Raw genomic sequence first — 15334 nt, forward strand, 5'->3', positions numbered from 1 at the left:
AGAAAAGAGTAGCCAGTGTGTAGCAAGCCCAGCCCATGCTAGTTACAGATGGAGGCGCCATCTCAGAAGAAAAACAGTTTACAGAAGGGCAAGCATGTGGGGAGTATAAAGGACCGGGTTCAGTCGCACTTCTGGGGGGGTGGGGAAACTTGGCGTAAAACTTTTTGAGAATATTAGTTATTTTGAGGATGTATGTATAATACTAAAATATATAACTCAGTGGTTGCAAGGATACAGACACATTTAATCCAGTTATTTGGCATTGAGTCAACTTTTTGAAATTAAATATTGTATCTGAGAGGGCATTTGTACAAACACAACTCTGTTCTGTGATTGACTTTGTAGTAGATGCATGAAGGTGTTTTCTTTCTAGCTAGACTAACCTCTTAAGTCAGATTGGGTGCTGACCTTGTGTCATATTCAAATGAAGAGTAAATTGTTTGTTTAAGCTGTCTAGACACCATCTAAAATTGTTTGTTTGTTTGTTTGTTTTTTTGTCTTTTTCCTTTTTACCGGTACTGGGGATCAAACTCACGACTGCCTGCTTGCAAGGCAGGCACTTATGCCGCTGAGCTAAATCTCCAGCCCCCAAAATTGATCATTTTTAAGTAAGATGAATTATATTATTTTGGATGAAGTATCCTGATAAATTGTCTAATAATTGAAGTGAAACACATCTGATATCCACTGAATTGCTACTGTTTGTCACCTGTCTGCTCGGAGGTGCTCATGACTGAAGTAGGTCTTATAGAAGTCTGAAAGACAGGTGTGATGGCGCACACCTGTAAACCCAGCACTCAGGAGGCAGAGGCAGGATGATTGCCACAAGTTGGAGGCCAGCCTAGACTATGTAGTAAGTTCAAGGCCAATCTCAGCGACACAGGGGAACCCTGTCTCCCAACAAACAAAAGAGACAGAAAGCTAGTTTCTATCATGTTTGCAGTACACGATGCTTCCATCCCTTGCTGGAGTTGGTGCATGTGTGTAATGTACCACTTACGTGTGCCAACCCCCCAAGAGAAACACAGACACTGTGTCCTGCAACACATGTGCTAATAAACTCACATTGGAAGGAAAGCTCGTTTCTGCTGCTTGTTCCCACAGCTGCTAGAAGCCCATTCCACACTCAAGAAAGATAGATGGCAGTGGGTCACAGGAGGAGTGAGGGGCTTGGCTTCACCAGCTGAGCTGTGTCCGTGCTTCTCAGTGTCTCGAGAGTTCGTGAGCTTCGTCTGAACACTCTGTATGCTAAAGTGTCTAGAGGACGGTCGTGGAATAGGTCGTGTTGGTCAGTATTGTCATTTATTTATGTGGGTTTTTTTAAACAGTTCTGTGAACCAGCTCAGATCAGCACCTTTCAGAAATGTGGAAGGTACAAAAAGCGTAATTGAATTTAAACATTATTAAACACTGTGTACTCCTCCTTCAGTGACTCAGAACACATTTCAGGATCATTATTTTGAAGAGAGTTCTCATAATACAGTACTCTATCTACACAGAATTTATGGTACGTCTCCTACATACATAATATTCTTACTTATTTGTACTAGTAAGAATGACAGATGGAAAGTAATTTGACTATGTTTCAGGAAATTTAACTATCTATGACAACAAAAGATATAGTATATTGGGCCAGGGATATAGCTCAGTGACACAGGTGCCTGCCTGGCAAGCACAAGATCCCAAATTCAATTCCCAGTACCCCCCCCAAAAAAGAAAAAAGATGTAGCATATCAATGACCAGCACACACATACCCAGAAAAAACTAAAATTGCATTTATTTAGAATTTTCAGCAGTGTAGACCAGTTTAGTTTGCTCTTAAAAACAAACTTCAAGAGCTAGGCGTGGTGGTACATGCATGCCTGTAATCCCAGCACTTAGGATACCGAGGCAGGAGGATCGTTGCAAGTTTGAGACCAGCCTGGGTTACAAAATGAGCTCAAGGCCAGCCTGAACTGCATAGCGAGACCCTGTCTCAAAAAGACAAAAAAAAAAAAAAACTTCAAAATAATTTCTTCCACTATAAATTAGGTTTTATGCATAAATCAGACCTTATCTAGCCAACATTGTAGCACATTTCTGCCATCCTAGCATTCAGGGGTTGAGGCAGGAGGATCACTACAAGTTTGAGGTCAACTTTGAGTACTACATAGCAAGAGACTCTATCTTAAAAAACAAAAACAGTAACGGCGTCATTAACTTAGCTCACTTTATTTAATTCCTATTGTACGTTCATAGCTGTGAGTTCCCTTTAGAGTATGAATTGTACTTGGAAGTAGTAAAACCATATTTCTCTATAAATACTTACGGTACAGATATTTTTCCTAAGTCAGACAGTAGCCCTTTCCCAATTATTTCTAATAAAGCTTGGTTATATCTCCCTTTTGTGATCCATGTTGCCATGTATACTGTAAACTCCCTAGAAAGTTTAATCGTGTATATTTGTGCCTTAGCTGCCAATTAATCAAAATCTTACTAACCATTGTGCAGGTCCTCGTGTTGCAAAGTGTGGAAAGTTTAGTCACTAAAAGTTTAAACTAAAAGTTTAAATGGATGCTTCTGGTGTAAGTAGCTTGTATAGAGTCACTTCTTTTGTTAGTAGTCAAAGGGATCACTAAATAAACGAGTCCTCTTTATTAAGATACCTGTTTTTGCCTCTTGTTGAAAGTATTCAATTGTAGTAGGTAGCAAAAGATTAGAATGTGCTGTTTATATTTCTTGAGATTGGGTGTTCAGATTTTTTTTTTAAGGTTTCCAAGATCCCTTCTACCTCTTTCTGGTTCTTAGGAGAGACTGAACTTGGCAAGACAGCAGCCCTGTCTGTCCCCATAAGAAATACAAATTTGTGATTACAGAAATTCCACCCCCAATAAAAGAAAAAAACACTGTCCAATCACTTGCAGATGTCCTGTAAGCCAGATTTCATCACAAATAACTCCAGAACTACCATGTGCCACGCAGAAAGTATTACATTAGCTTACTCTGTAGTCAAAACAAGCCTGGCTCCAGACTGCACCAAAAGGAGCACGCCTCGTGCTGTCTCTTTTGTTCTGCCCATGCATTTGAGGTTGCTTCCCTTTGGTTAGCTGACCGTGACTCCTCTGCCAAAGAGTCACCAGATTAGCTTATTTGCTATAAGCCTACTAACATCAATAGTGTAACACCTTGGCATGAAGTACCGCAACTGAATAGCAGGGAGGTTTTTATAATTCCATTGTGACTTTCTGTAGAGGAGCACCCAAGACTCACTACTCAAAGTTTTTAAATTTATAACTTTTAGCTCTACCCAAGATTTAACTGCCATAAATGCAGTCAAGCTTGAACTTTGTTAAAGACCATGATCCATTCTATACAAGCACTCTTTTAGGTCGTAGTCTCTGGGCCGCCATTTGTGCTGCCCAAAAAAGGCACTACTGCCACTTGTAATCAAACCCAAAACATGAGCCACCTAGGAGTAGCTCTCACAAGTCACGTAGAGGGTCTGTGTGCCTAAAATCACAAAGAGTATTGCTTGCATGTGACTCTGAATGCTGGTTTCCAAGTGTTCTAATATAGAACACAAAATTTGTGACTCTCTGAATGGTGGACGTGGAAGGAGCATCCAACTTTACTCAGGGGCGCTCAGACACTGTATTGAGTGTAACAAAAAGAAGTCAGTCTGCCTTTCTTTGGCTCTAATTGCAGAAAGTGAAGTCACTGCTTTTCCTGTCTTGGATCAAGACCAGAAAGAAATTGTTGACACCAATGGAGCTGGAGATGCATTCGTTGGAGGTACAGACTCACTTATTTCCTATTTACTTATAAGTTAAACGTTTTAACCCTGCTCTGTATTGCGTAGCCAAGATTTATTAACTTAATAACTTTTAATTTCTTCTTTTAAATAATTAACTCCTAATGTTCTTTCCATCTGCCACGACCATTGTATTAGGAGGGGATTGTACTCCAGGAAAAATGTGTGTTTGGCAATGATAATTTGCTATTATGCTACACCCCAGTCATTTTCACAAGATTAATTGTATCTGTCAGAACATTGCATAAGCAAGCTGCATCAAGTACAGTAGACAGTACATTCAGAGCCCTTTGGGCCGAAATGTTAACACGTTGTTGTTCTTTAAAACAAATTGCGATGAATACCCAGCAGCATGCAAATAACTGAGGCTGATGTCTTTACATTGTATCCTTTGGTTATCCAGCTGTTTCTAACACAATGGTGGCGTTTATTCCTGCAAAGGGTTAACTTTTGGCCTACTTTAGACTCAGTGAAAACTAGCAGATTTGATAAGGACTAGATCATTTTACGAATGAATACTCAAAAATAAGATCAAGACACAGGTTTTTAGCTTGCTGACTTAGATTGATCTGAAATCCGATTCAAAGGTTCTTTTGATGAGTCTAAATTCCTTACAGTTAAAGTGCAGTTAAGCTAGGTTAGCTTTCTGCAGGAAGGTTTAGATTCCTCAAAGATAGCCCAAAGGGGTCTCCCCTGATCTCTTTCTTTCTCATAGTATCAAGCAAGGTAAAAAGGCAAATGGGGGTGGCTAGTGCTCCCTTTTCCTGGAGGATAATATGACTCATGGGAAACTTAGTTTTGTATGATAGTTTAATTTAATATTTTAATATTCCTTTGTTTTAATGATGTTTGTCAAAAAAATTTTTTTCCTGAAACCACTCATTGTTACCCCGATTTTAAATGAACTGTAACACACATGCCCTTATATTCTCTGGAAAGAGTACATACAAAAGGTAACATTCTGTTTCACTATCAAGCTTGCATTTTTTTATTTCCTTCATCTGAGCTATATCATAGGTACCTTTAGAATATTTTGCAACTAATTTTCCTATTCCTAGGCTAGCATAGTGGCACATGATGCCTATAATCCCAGCACTCAGGAGGCTGAGGCAGGAGGATCCTTGCAAGTTCGAGACCAGCCTGGGCTACAAAGTGAACTAAAGGCCAGCCTCAACTGAATAATGAGACCCTGTCTCAAAAAGACAAAAAAAAAAAAAATCCTATTCCATGCTCTTTGGAGCTATAAATCTATATAAACTAAAAATATCTTATTCACACTGGGCATGATGATACACATCTGTAATTCCAGCACTCAGGAGGCTGAGGCAGGAAGATCACTGTGAGTTCAAGGCCAACCTGGGCTACAAAGTGAGCTCAAGTCCAGCCTGAACTGTGTAGTGAAACTCTGTATATGTATTTATGTATATGTGTGTATATACATATATGTGAATATATATTTTTATTCAGAATTAAGCCATATTTTATAATACATTAAGGACAATAGTAGTTTTCTCTCCTTAACCCATCCCCTGATAATACTGGGAGTGAACCAAGGGTTTCACACATGTTAGACAAGGGCTCTACCACTGAGTTATGTCTCCAGCTCATTTTTTTTTGTTTGTTTGTTTGTTTTTTTGTACTGGGGATTGAACTCACAACCTCACACTTGCTAGGCAGGCCCTTATGCCTGGCTATTGTTTTTTTTTTAAAGTATATCAATGGGGGGGTAACAATGGTACCTACATTCTTTTTTTATTCTTTTTTTTTTTTTTTTTTTTTTTTCCTTTTTATCGGTACCGGGGATTGAACTCACAACCACCTGCTTGCAAGGCAGGTGCTTATGCCGCTGAGCTAAACCGCCAGCCCCCTCTTTTTTTTATTCTTTTAAGACAGCATTTCTAAGTTGCCCCAAGCTGGTCTTGATCTTCCTACCTCAGCGTCTCCCATAGCTGGGATTATAGGTACAGGCCAATGCACCAAGCAAGGATACAGTAGCAATTTTCTGGTTGAAAGTTGACTGAATCAAGAATCGTAGTCCAGCTGGGCATAGTGGCACATACGTATAGTCGCAGCACTTGGGAGGCTGAGGCAAGAGGATGGTTGCAAGTTCCAGACCAGCCTGGGCTACAAAATAAGCTCAAAGCCAGCCTGAGCTGCATAGCTTTCTCTAGAAAGCATTAGATTCCTCAAAGCTCAAAAAGACCAAAAAAATAAAAAGAATCATAGTCCAAAAACTTAGACACTTGACACCTGTACCCTGTGTGTACATTACTCAAGTACTTTAGGATCTGTAAAATAAATATTCTATTTCATTGACATTCAGTAGGACACAAGGACTGTCAGATATGACGGTAACCTAGTAAACTACCGAAGCTGATCCAAGGGCTCTGGGCTTCCTCAGCCTACAATAGCACATGCCTCCCTATCTGTAAAGCTGCCAGTGCTGCGCCCAGTAAGAATGCGTGGACACTGAGGGCTGGAGAGGCTGAAGAGGGCAGGAGAGCCCACTCCCAGGCACACTGCGGTTATGGAGATGAGTGAGCTCCATCAAAGCAGCTGGAGTTTTCTGTAGAGGCTCCACCTTCGTATCTGTCTCCACTTACCTAACCTCATTAGATTTATTGCTAAGGTATATAGTTAGGTAAGTACAAAAGAAATAGGCCTAGAGACAGGAGTCTACACTTTTTTTCTCTTTGGTAAAGGAATAGATAGTGAATAGTTTAATTTTTGCAACTAACATACAGGTTATACTGCTCATTTTCTTGTCTTGCTTGGATTTTTTCTTTAATTTTATAATACTTAAAATATAAAAAGTAGGAGGCTGTGGATTTAGCTCAGTGGCACAAGCACCTGCTTTGCAAGCAGGCAGTCGTGAGTTCGATCCCCAATACTGATAAAAAGGAAAAAGACAAAAAAAAAAATATATATGTATATATATATATATAGTAGATGTGGTAGTGCACACCTGAAATTCCAGCACTCAGGAGGCTAAGGCATGAGATTACCATGGGTTTAAGGCCTGGCTGGGTTACATAGTGAGTTCAAAGCCAGCCAGGACTACCTAGTGAGACCCTGTCTCAAAACAACAAAAACAAACAAACGAAGATAGGTATATACCTTTCTTTGCTTTCTAGCCGGCCACTGGCTGGATTCAGCGCACTGGCTGTAGTTTGCTGACCCCTCTGTGAGCACTGCCAGCTTCCTCACTTTATTTCCAGCGGATCCAGGTTTCACTGCACAGAGTAGAGAACATAGAAGGCAGGCCGGTAATCCCTCCAGTAGAAGCCAGTTTTCTCATTTTAAACAGACTCTGCCTAGTTCCCGGATAATCAGTCTTGAAAACCACTGGCATGCAATGAGATAAGCACACAGTTAATGGATGGATCCTCGGGCTGGTATATTTGGCACAATCTATGTGTACCCTTCATATGGTACACTAATGGCCAGGCATTTCTCGTATATTAACAATATATTCAGTGTTCAGAAAAATCCTCTCACAATTGTGGGGTTTTTTTGTTTGTTTGTTTTGGTTTTTTTACTCTATTTTGCTGATTAGCAAACTAAGCCAAAGAGCAGTTGGAAAACCTGCCCGTGGTCTCGTAGCAGAGGCAGGGTTCAAACCCAGGCAGTCTGCTCTCAAGTAAGGGAATCTCCATTTCATTACACTGCTCTCCAGACATTTGGAGAAGACTCATCATTAAAAGGGACAGAACCACAGGCCTGCCCTCCTGACAAAAGCTACTTTTTGTCACACAGAATCTTCCTGTTATCTGCGCAGACTGAAGGAAGGGGACTTTTATTATCTGAAAGAGTGCGGAGGAATCTAAGGTAGCTACTGCATAAGAGAAAGAGAAACTGAAACAACAGAATCGAAGGTCCGTGGTCTCTGGTGACTCAGAACCAGCAGCTTTTGCTAAGAAGTAGAATCGATTGCATTACAGAGATAGAGAAAGCGACATCATAAGCCTGCTTGGTTAGCATGGAATCCAAATAAGCACAGTTTTATTTGAGGGGTGCTCACTGGTACCAGGCTAAGCTCCCTACAGTAGAAATGGTCTTATTAGTTTGAAATACTTTTTAAAAAATCATTGGCTAAAACCCTCTGCTCCCATCCACACCCCTGAGAACTTCTCCACTGGAACTGGAGATGACTCCAGCTGTTAAACTCTCCTGACCCTAAACACAAATAGAGAGGCCAGGACAACTTTTAAGTTTTTTTTTTTCCTTTGCCTCACTGCCTAATTAACATATCTCTTTCTGATTGACACAGTCTATCTTTAGAGAGATAATATATTCATCCTGTTACTTTCAAGTTTTGCTGGCCTAAGAGTATTTCCTTCTTTGTGACTTTGCATATCTGTATTCCAGTCTACTTTATGGTGATTTAACTCTCAGAAGGACAGTAATTTTCTTTTCATAAATTTCAGGTTTTTGGATAAATCATCCCTCCAGCTCCCACGTGCTAATTACATAGCTGAATACCAGAGGGCCATGTGTTTCTTTCATGCAGTTCAAAGATACACGACTGTGTCAGGGATTTTCATGTGTAATTTTTAAATGAGTACCCCACATGTACATAAATTAAATTCGTAGTTCTGCCTATCTCGAGGGTTTAGTGGCAGTGACAATCCCCCTAGCCCTGACAAGCACACTTCCTTGTTCCGCTTTGGAGGTCTTAAGCACTTTGTAACCTTTGCTCTTTATCTGTCCCCGGCCAGTCCTGATGGAACCACTCTTCACGTTCTTCTCAGAAGCCCAGGTACCTTTTGAAATAGAGACAATTCTATAATCTCCGAGTATGATTTCCTAATTTCCCAGGTCAGGAGAAAATTTCTTGTGTTGTCCTGCTGTGCTTTGTCACAGCAGGCCTGCCTTTTCATTTGGAACCCTCTTTGTCACTGCCATAGTAACAAATGGAAACACTGAGAACATTTTGTGACAGGCTCTGTCATTGTTCCCAGTGAAATCTCTTCCCCTGTGTCTTCTCAGTAAATGAAACTGAGAAGAAAAATCATAACAAATAACCTGAAAGGGGCCCTAATCAATACGTTCCCACTGGGCTGTCAATACCAGCCTGTGTTAATCTAATATGAGTTCGTCGGGTGTTTTATGTGAGCTGTAAGTGTATGGACTGGACCTACAAATCACCTTCAGGCCGAGAGTGAGGGTGCCTCTGGCAGATTCGGTGCATGTGCAGTAGGTGACTCTCAAATAAAAGACTGGAGACCTCACAGAAGGATCAGCGTGCTTGAGATAACCAAACCTTCATCAAAAACGGCCAAGAGCCTTCTGCAACTCAGAAGTAACGGTAAAATCACTGTGCTGCCTCTGAGGAGTTCAGATGTTCCAAAATTCTCCTTACAGCTTTATAGGAGGAAATGTCATAAGAGATTACCATGATACACAAATGGCTACTCACAATCTCAATGTAAAGAATTATCTTATTTATCATCTAATAAAAAGAAATATTAATTTAGGTAACTCATGTTTAGAAAAGATTTTGGATTTCAAACAAAAAATCGTTCCAAGAACAAGGATTCTGCTGCTTCTATGTAACACCTGTACTTCTGAGTCACAGGAATGCTCTCATTATCCATATTTTCTGTCTTCACCATTTTCATTTGCCCCAAAACATACATTTGCAGCTCCCTCTCCTATTTTTTCCCCCCTTAAGACAGGGTCTCGCTGTGTAGTTCGGGCTGACTTTGAATTCACTATGTGGCCCAGGCCAGCCTTGAACTCACTGGAATTACAGGAATACACTACCACATCCAGTTCCTTCCTTCATTCTTGTTTTTTTGTTTGTTTGTTTGTTTGTTTGTTTTGGCTTTTTTCGTTTTTTACCAGTACCAGGGATCGAACTCACGACTGCCTACTTTTGAGGCAGGCGCTTATGCCGCTGAGCTAAATCCCCAGCCCCTTTTTATCTTTTTTTTTTTTCTTCATTCTTAATTGTAGAAAATAACTTAATGAGTGCTCAACACATTGTTCCCCACACTTCTTAATCAAAAGTCAGAACCTGCATGGACCCCTTGTCTGCGAAGGGTCACTCGGTGGGAACCACAGTGTCAGCTGCCCACTGGTGAACAACCCTGCATCAGCAGCTCCACCTGGCCGTGTCCTTCTCCTACAGGAGGACCTCTCTGTGTTTTATTTCTAAAGCAGAACTTTGCCTTGGAACCATCAAAGGAAGCATGAAATTGACTTGGTAATTAAGAATATGAAATATTCACCACAGATAGCAGATCAAGCTCATGGAAGGGAAGGGAAAAGATCTTCACACCCTGCAAAGTCACAGGCTGCCACATAACGAGCTACGCCAGTGTTACAGATCCGCAGACCAGAGGAGCTGAAGTTGGACTAGAACCAAATTTCAAGGACCCCAACCAATGATTACTTCAGTTTTTGGTAGTTAAAAGAGGTAAAGATTATCCTTCTCTAGCTGTGACTCACACGACAGAGAAAGAGAGAGGAAGAAGAAGAAAGAGGAGGAGGAGGAGGAAGGAAGGAAGAGACAGAAATCACTTCAGCTCACATGAAATACAGGATGATTTTAGGGTGAGGTCTGGAATGTCTCATAAGATACAGATGTTCCCTCTGAGATCTAATATCACAGATGACCTCCATCAAAAGCACTTGTAAATGGGTGACGGAATTCAAAGGCCCTTATCTTGTGGGAACTTGGAGAAGACAGATGATCTGAGCCATGCCACAGTATCAGACAGCAGAGCTCCAGTGTGAACCTTGGCTTTCCCATATTTGAAGATTATCGAGAGATGTTCACTTCAAGAAAAATATGCTGATATGAAAAGATTTTATTTAGTGGCAGAGGGCCAGAGGAACTGTCATAAATAACATTTCTAAAGTTCATTTTCTCAGGATTGTGACATGACAAAATACATATGCATTGGTTTCCTGACCTAGAATAGCAGGGAACCAACTGAAAATAACTTGAATCCTACATGGATGCAATTACATGGATCTGGTCAGTTTCATCGACCTTATCTGGCTGATTCTTACAATACTAGTTAGTTTCCAATACGTAACTAACCACCTCTAAACCTTAGTGACCTAAAACAAATACTCCTTCAGTTGACCTTCTAAATCTGTCAGTTGGCAGCCGCGCCAAGGATTAGCCTATGGGATTAAGTAATTTGCCCAAGATCACACTGAAAGCCAGATTCAGACCCAAAATCTGATCCAAAAGTTCTTACCCCTAGCCACCTTTTTTAACCGCCTATTATTCAGTCATCTTTTCCTCTCCAAGCACATGGAAAAGTAGCCAAAGTGGTTTCCTAACCACTGGTCTCTAGACGGGTGCCAGTGTATTGTATAACAGAGTTTTCATTATTCAGTATCAAATTAAAAATTGGTAGGAACAATAAAAGTAAGGTTTTTTGTTTTTGGTTTTGGTTTTTTTGGTCGAACTCAAGACCTTGCGCTTGCCAAGCAGGCACTTAAACCACTGAGCTAAATCCCCAAAAGTTACGTTTTTATAAAGCTAAATACATTCAATTTTAAACCTTGTTCTTGCCGGGCACGCTGGTGCATGCCTGTAATCCCAACACTCGGGAGGCTGAGGCAGGAGGATTGCTGCAAGTTCAAGATCAGCCTGGGCTACAAAGTGAATTCAAGACCAGCATAAAATGTGCAGCAAAACCCTGTCTCAGAGAAAAATAAATAAATAGTCCCAAGAAGGAACACACTAAATAGTGATGTGTATACTGGGTATACTTGGAGGTGGGTAATAAATTATCACTTTTTGACATGTGACATCAAAGCTTCATATGCCTCAATGATGTCTAAGTGCTTTTTATAATGTGCTTTTATTCGCTTAGGGAGCGAGGAGGGAGAAGGTTTTGTTGGGGTGGTGGTGGTGTTTGGTTGGTTGATTCTGGAGTTGTTTTGGCTTGGTTTTTGTCATGCTGAGGATCACACCCAGCTCCTGGAACATACTAAGCAAGTGCTCTATTGCTGGGTTACATCCCCTACCCTTCATATAATTTCTAGATAAATGAAATTACATTTGTCTAGCACTGATGAAGAGTCTAACCAACCTTGTTACCTAGCAAGAATCTTAGCCAGGTCAAATATTTCAGTAGACACAAACTTCCAAACTGCATAATAATTTGTATGAAGTACAACCTTTGATCTGTGAGACTATTTAACAGGAAAGATCTATGTAAAAGAAAAAGTAGCAATGTGCCTACCCAATTAGCAGCTAGGGTATGAACACAGACTATTGTCCCGTTAATGTTGATATTTTATAGAGTAAGATGTATTTTGTTTTTAGCCCATGAAATAAACGACAAATTAAAACCTTTTCTAAGCCAGGCACAGTCGTACAGGCCTGTAATCCCAGCTACTCAGGAGAATGAGTCAGGTTAAAAGCTAGTATGGGCCACTTACCAAGACACTGTCTCAAAATAAAAAAATTGAGGGGCTGGGGATTTAGCTCAGTGGCATAAGCGCCTACCTTGCAAGTGCATGGTCATGAGTTCAATCCCTGGTACCGGTAAAAAAAAAAAAAAATTGAAAAGGGCTGGAAATGAGCTGAGCATGGTGGCGCACACCTGTAACCTCGGACTTCGGAGGCTGAGGTAGGAGGATCATCACACGTTCAAGGCCAACCTGAACTACTTAGGGAGACCCTCCCTCAAAAGACAAAAAAAAAATCCACAAAAATGAAAAGAGAGCCAGGCATAGATAGCTCAGCAGCATAGGACCTGCCTGGCAAGTGCAAGGTCCTGAGTTCGATTCCCAGTACAAAAACATTAATTAATTTTTTAAAAAAGAGTAGGATTGGGGAATGTAGCTCAGAGATTTTAGCATTCTTAAAAAAAAAAAGTTTCTGTCATCAAATACTTTTTTTAAAATTTTATTTAAAGAAAGAAAAACAAAACAGTAAAAGGGTACAAGTAATACAGAATTTCAAAAAAAAGTAAGAAATCACTAGTTAATAGATTACATATTGTCATCTTAGAAATAGTTGTTCAAAGTTACAAAATTAAAGCATACAAAGTGGACATTCAAACAGTGAGACTGCAAACAGTTGTATTCAATGATCCAACAAAAACTTAGTAATATGGTCATCTAAACACACTTACAGTTATGTCCTCTAGAGCACTTTCTTTTCCTCTCTTTTTTACAATAACATTTACACATTTTGGGTTTTATTACTCCCACAGTTCTTATTACTTTGTTTTTTTTTTTGGAAGAGAATAAAACCAAATGTGACAAAACAAAGCAGTCAGTCAAAACAAAGGATGGACATAGTACATGATGTAAAAACAGAATACAAGGTAATCAACGATGGTTACCATAATGCCTCTTGCTACCTTAAAAAGAATTGCCTATATCATCAGGTATAATAAAATTGAACAAAACAGTACAGAACAAAACCATTCATCAAATACTTTTAACAATTTTAGAATCATAGCACAATGGAAATTGTCATTTAGAGACCAGGTTTAGCTCAGTGGCGTAAGCGCCTGACTGGCAAGTGCAAGGTTGTGAGTGTGATCCCTCGGTACCAAAAAGAAATTGTCATTTAATCAAGTGAAAATTTTTAAATTTTGAGTTAAATAGTAGCAAAATTAGTTACCTGGCAATGAATTACCTACAGCTTCACATGAACAAGTTTGCTCTCATCTTATTCTAACTGCTGCCTTTGTGCTAATGAGGAGTTTGGGGTTTGGTTGAGATTTTTGTTTTATTTTGTTTTGTTTTGGGTGCTGGGAATTGAGCCCAGCACATGCTAAGCAGGTCCTCTGACACTGAGCTACAACTTCAACCCTAGTGGGTGTTTTTAAATTAGACAGGCTTTGGTCTTAGTAGTTTTTTGTTTTGTTTGTTTTGTTTTTTCTGTTTTTGAGGCAGGGTCTCGCTGTGCAGTTCAGACTGGCCTTGAGCTCACTTTGTAGCCTAGGCTGGTCTCAAACTCACAACAATCCTCCTGCCTCAGCCTCCCCACCACCACCCCCCCCCCCCCAGTGCTGGGACTACAGGTATGAGCTACCACACCCCAGCACAAAGGTTTTGTTAATTTAAATACAGTGTCTCAAGCTATATTAGTAAAACTGAACAAGTTCTCACTGTCAGCCACCACAAGGGAATAAGCCACCCTCAATGATCTTAGCCCTGACCACACGGCCGTGTATTCCGAAAGTCGAGGCACAGTGGTGCCATTCATGCTGAGTGTGCCCTCGTGAGTGTGCCATGAGGGGCTGTGGCTCTGAACTGGCTGCTGGTCCAGGTCAAACCTGCATCCTTTGACACTGGTCACGCTGTGGTTTTCATTACGCAAACACGCGCTAGGTCAGACCTTACCTTGGCCAGCATGGTAACTTAGCTTACTGCAAAATTTAGCGTCTGCTGATTTCCACTTCCCTAAAAAATGCCTGTTCTAGCAGATGGGTCAAAAGTTCTTATATGAACTGGTTATCTCTAGTGAATAGTAGCAGTCAACAGGAAGTTAGAACAAAACAAAATTTCACAGACCGGACTGCAAGAAAATAAAAGAAAAATTGATGTCTGAGCACTTTTCAGCAAAGGGAAGCCACTAGTTTGTCACAGCTGGATAGTCTGAGCTAGCCAAGTCGAAGTGGGAATTTCCTGCCAGATGTTTGCTCTCTGAGCAACCTGTGGGCACCGACATGAGGGCCTGCGTGGCCTGATCCGACCGAGCGGTGCCCGCTGCCGCCCCTGCTAAGTAGCCACTGCTCTTGTTAAATGCAGAAACACAGAAGGCCTGATTTTGAAAGTGCAACTTCATTCTCACAGATGTGATTGTCTGAGCGAACGTTCCGTTACACTAATCCCCCAAATGATAGAGACTCAAGTCTTGTTTTAATAAAAGGAAGGTAAGCCTGAGCCACCACAGGTATTTCAAATGACTTGGATACGGTTGTTACCGTCGCGACTACCGAAATGTGTCTCTAAACATTAAAGAGCATAAAGAATCCCAAATGGCATGGAAAATACCACATATTTATATCAGCTTCCTGTTCTGGATTCACATGGGAATTAGGAAGTGAAAATTTAATTCAGAAGAGCTGTATACACACACATATACACATTTACAAAAGTAAAAGCAAAAATGTTTTATCCAATTGAAACAAACATTTTTAAGGAGAGAAAAAGACTTTCCACATGATCTCACTGTTTTTGTCATCCTGTGTAAGGGAAAATATTGACATTTACCAGACTGTTTGCTCCAGCTTTCTGATCTCCTGCAGTTTATTTTTATAACAACCTTATCGATGGGCCTCTTACCCAGCTCTCTAGGTTTAACTGAGTTGAGTCGATTTGTTACCACAGCTTCAAGTAGCTGTTACAGAACAAGCAAGACATCCTAATAAAGCTGTAAACGTGTTTACTCAAACAGAGTATTGATTTTACTTGGAGAGGGAGAAAGCTGATGCTTAGCAGTGTCAGGATGGATGGATTTCACTGCAGTTTTTCACTGTCATCTGTCATGGTGGTGGGACACTAAAGTACAGCCATCGGAGGATAATTAGAAGGACCAGAAATCCAGACCCTAA

At 40.5% G+C, this 15334-nt stretch overlaps 1 protein-coding gene across 2 annotated transcripts in view; it reads left to right on the forward strand.

The window, feature by feature from the left end:
- Nucleotides 1–15334, forward strand: part of Adk (adenosine kinase) — a 500383-nt gene that overhangs the window by 465400 nt on the left and 19649 nt on the right. For both annotated transcript variants that reach the window (XM_063238694.1, XM_063238695.1), the window contains exon 10: nucleotides 3686–3772. In XM_063238694.1, the coding sequence (XP_063094764.1) occupies nucleotides 3686–3772 (87 nt within the window). The remainder of the gene's footprint in view (nucleotides 1–3685; nucleotides 3773–15334) is intronic.

Source organism: Cavia porcellus, unplaced genomic scaffold, assembly GCF_034190915.1.
Source record: "Cavia porcellus strain 051 isolate PalLab524CR breed Dunkin Hartley unplaced genomic scaffold, mCavPor4.1 scaffold_28, whole genome shotgun sequence".
NCBI classification, from domain to species: domain Eukaryota; kingdom Metazoa; phylum Chordata; class Mammalia; order Rodentia; family Caviidae; genus Cavia; species Cavia porcellus.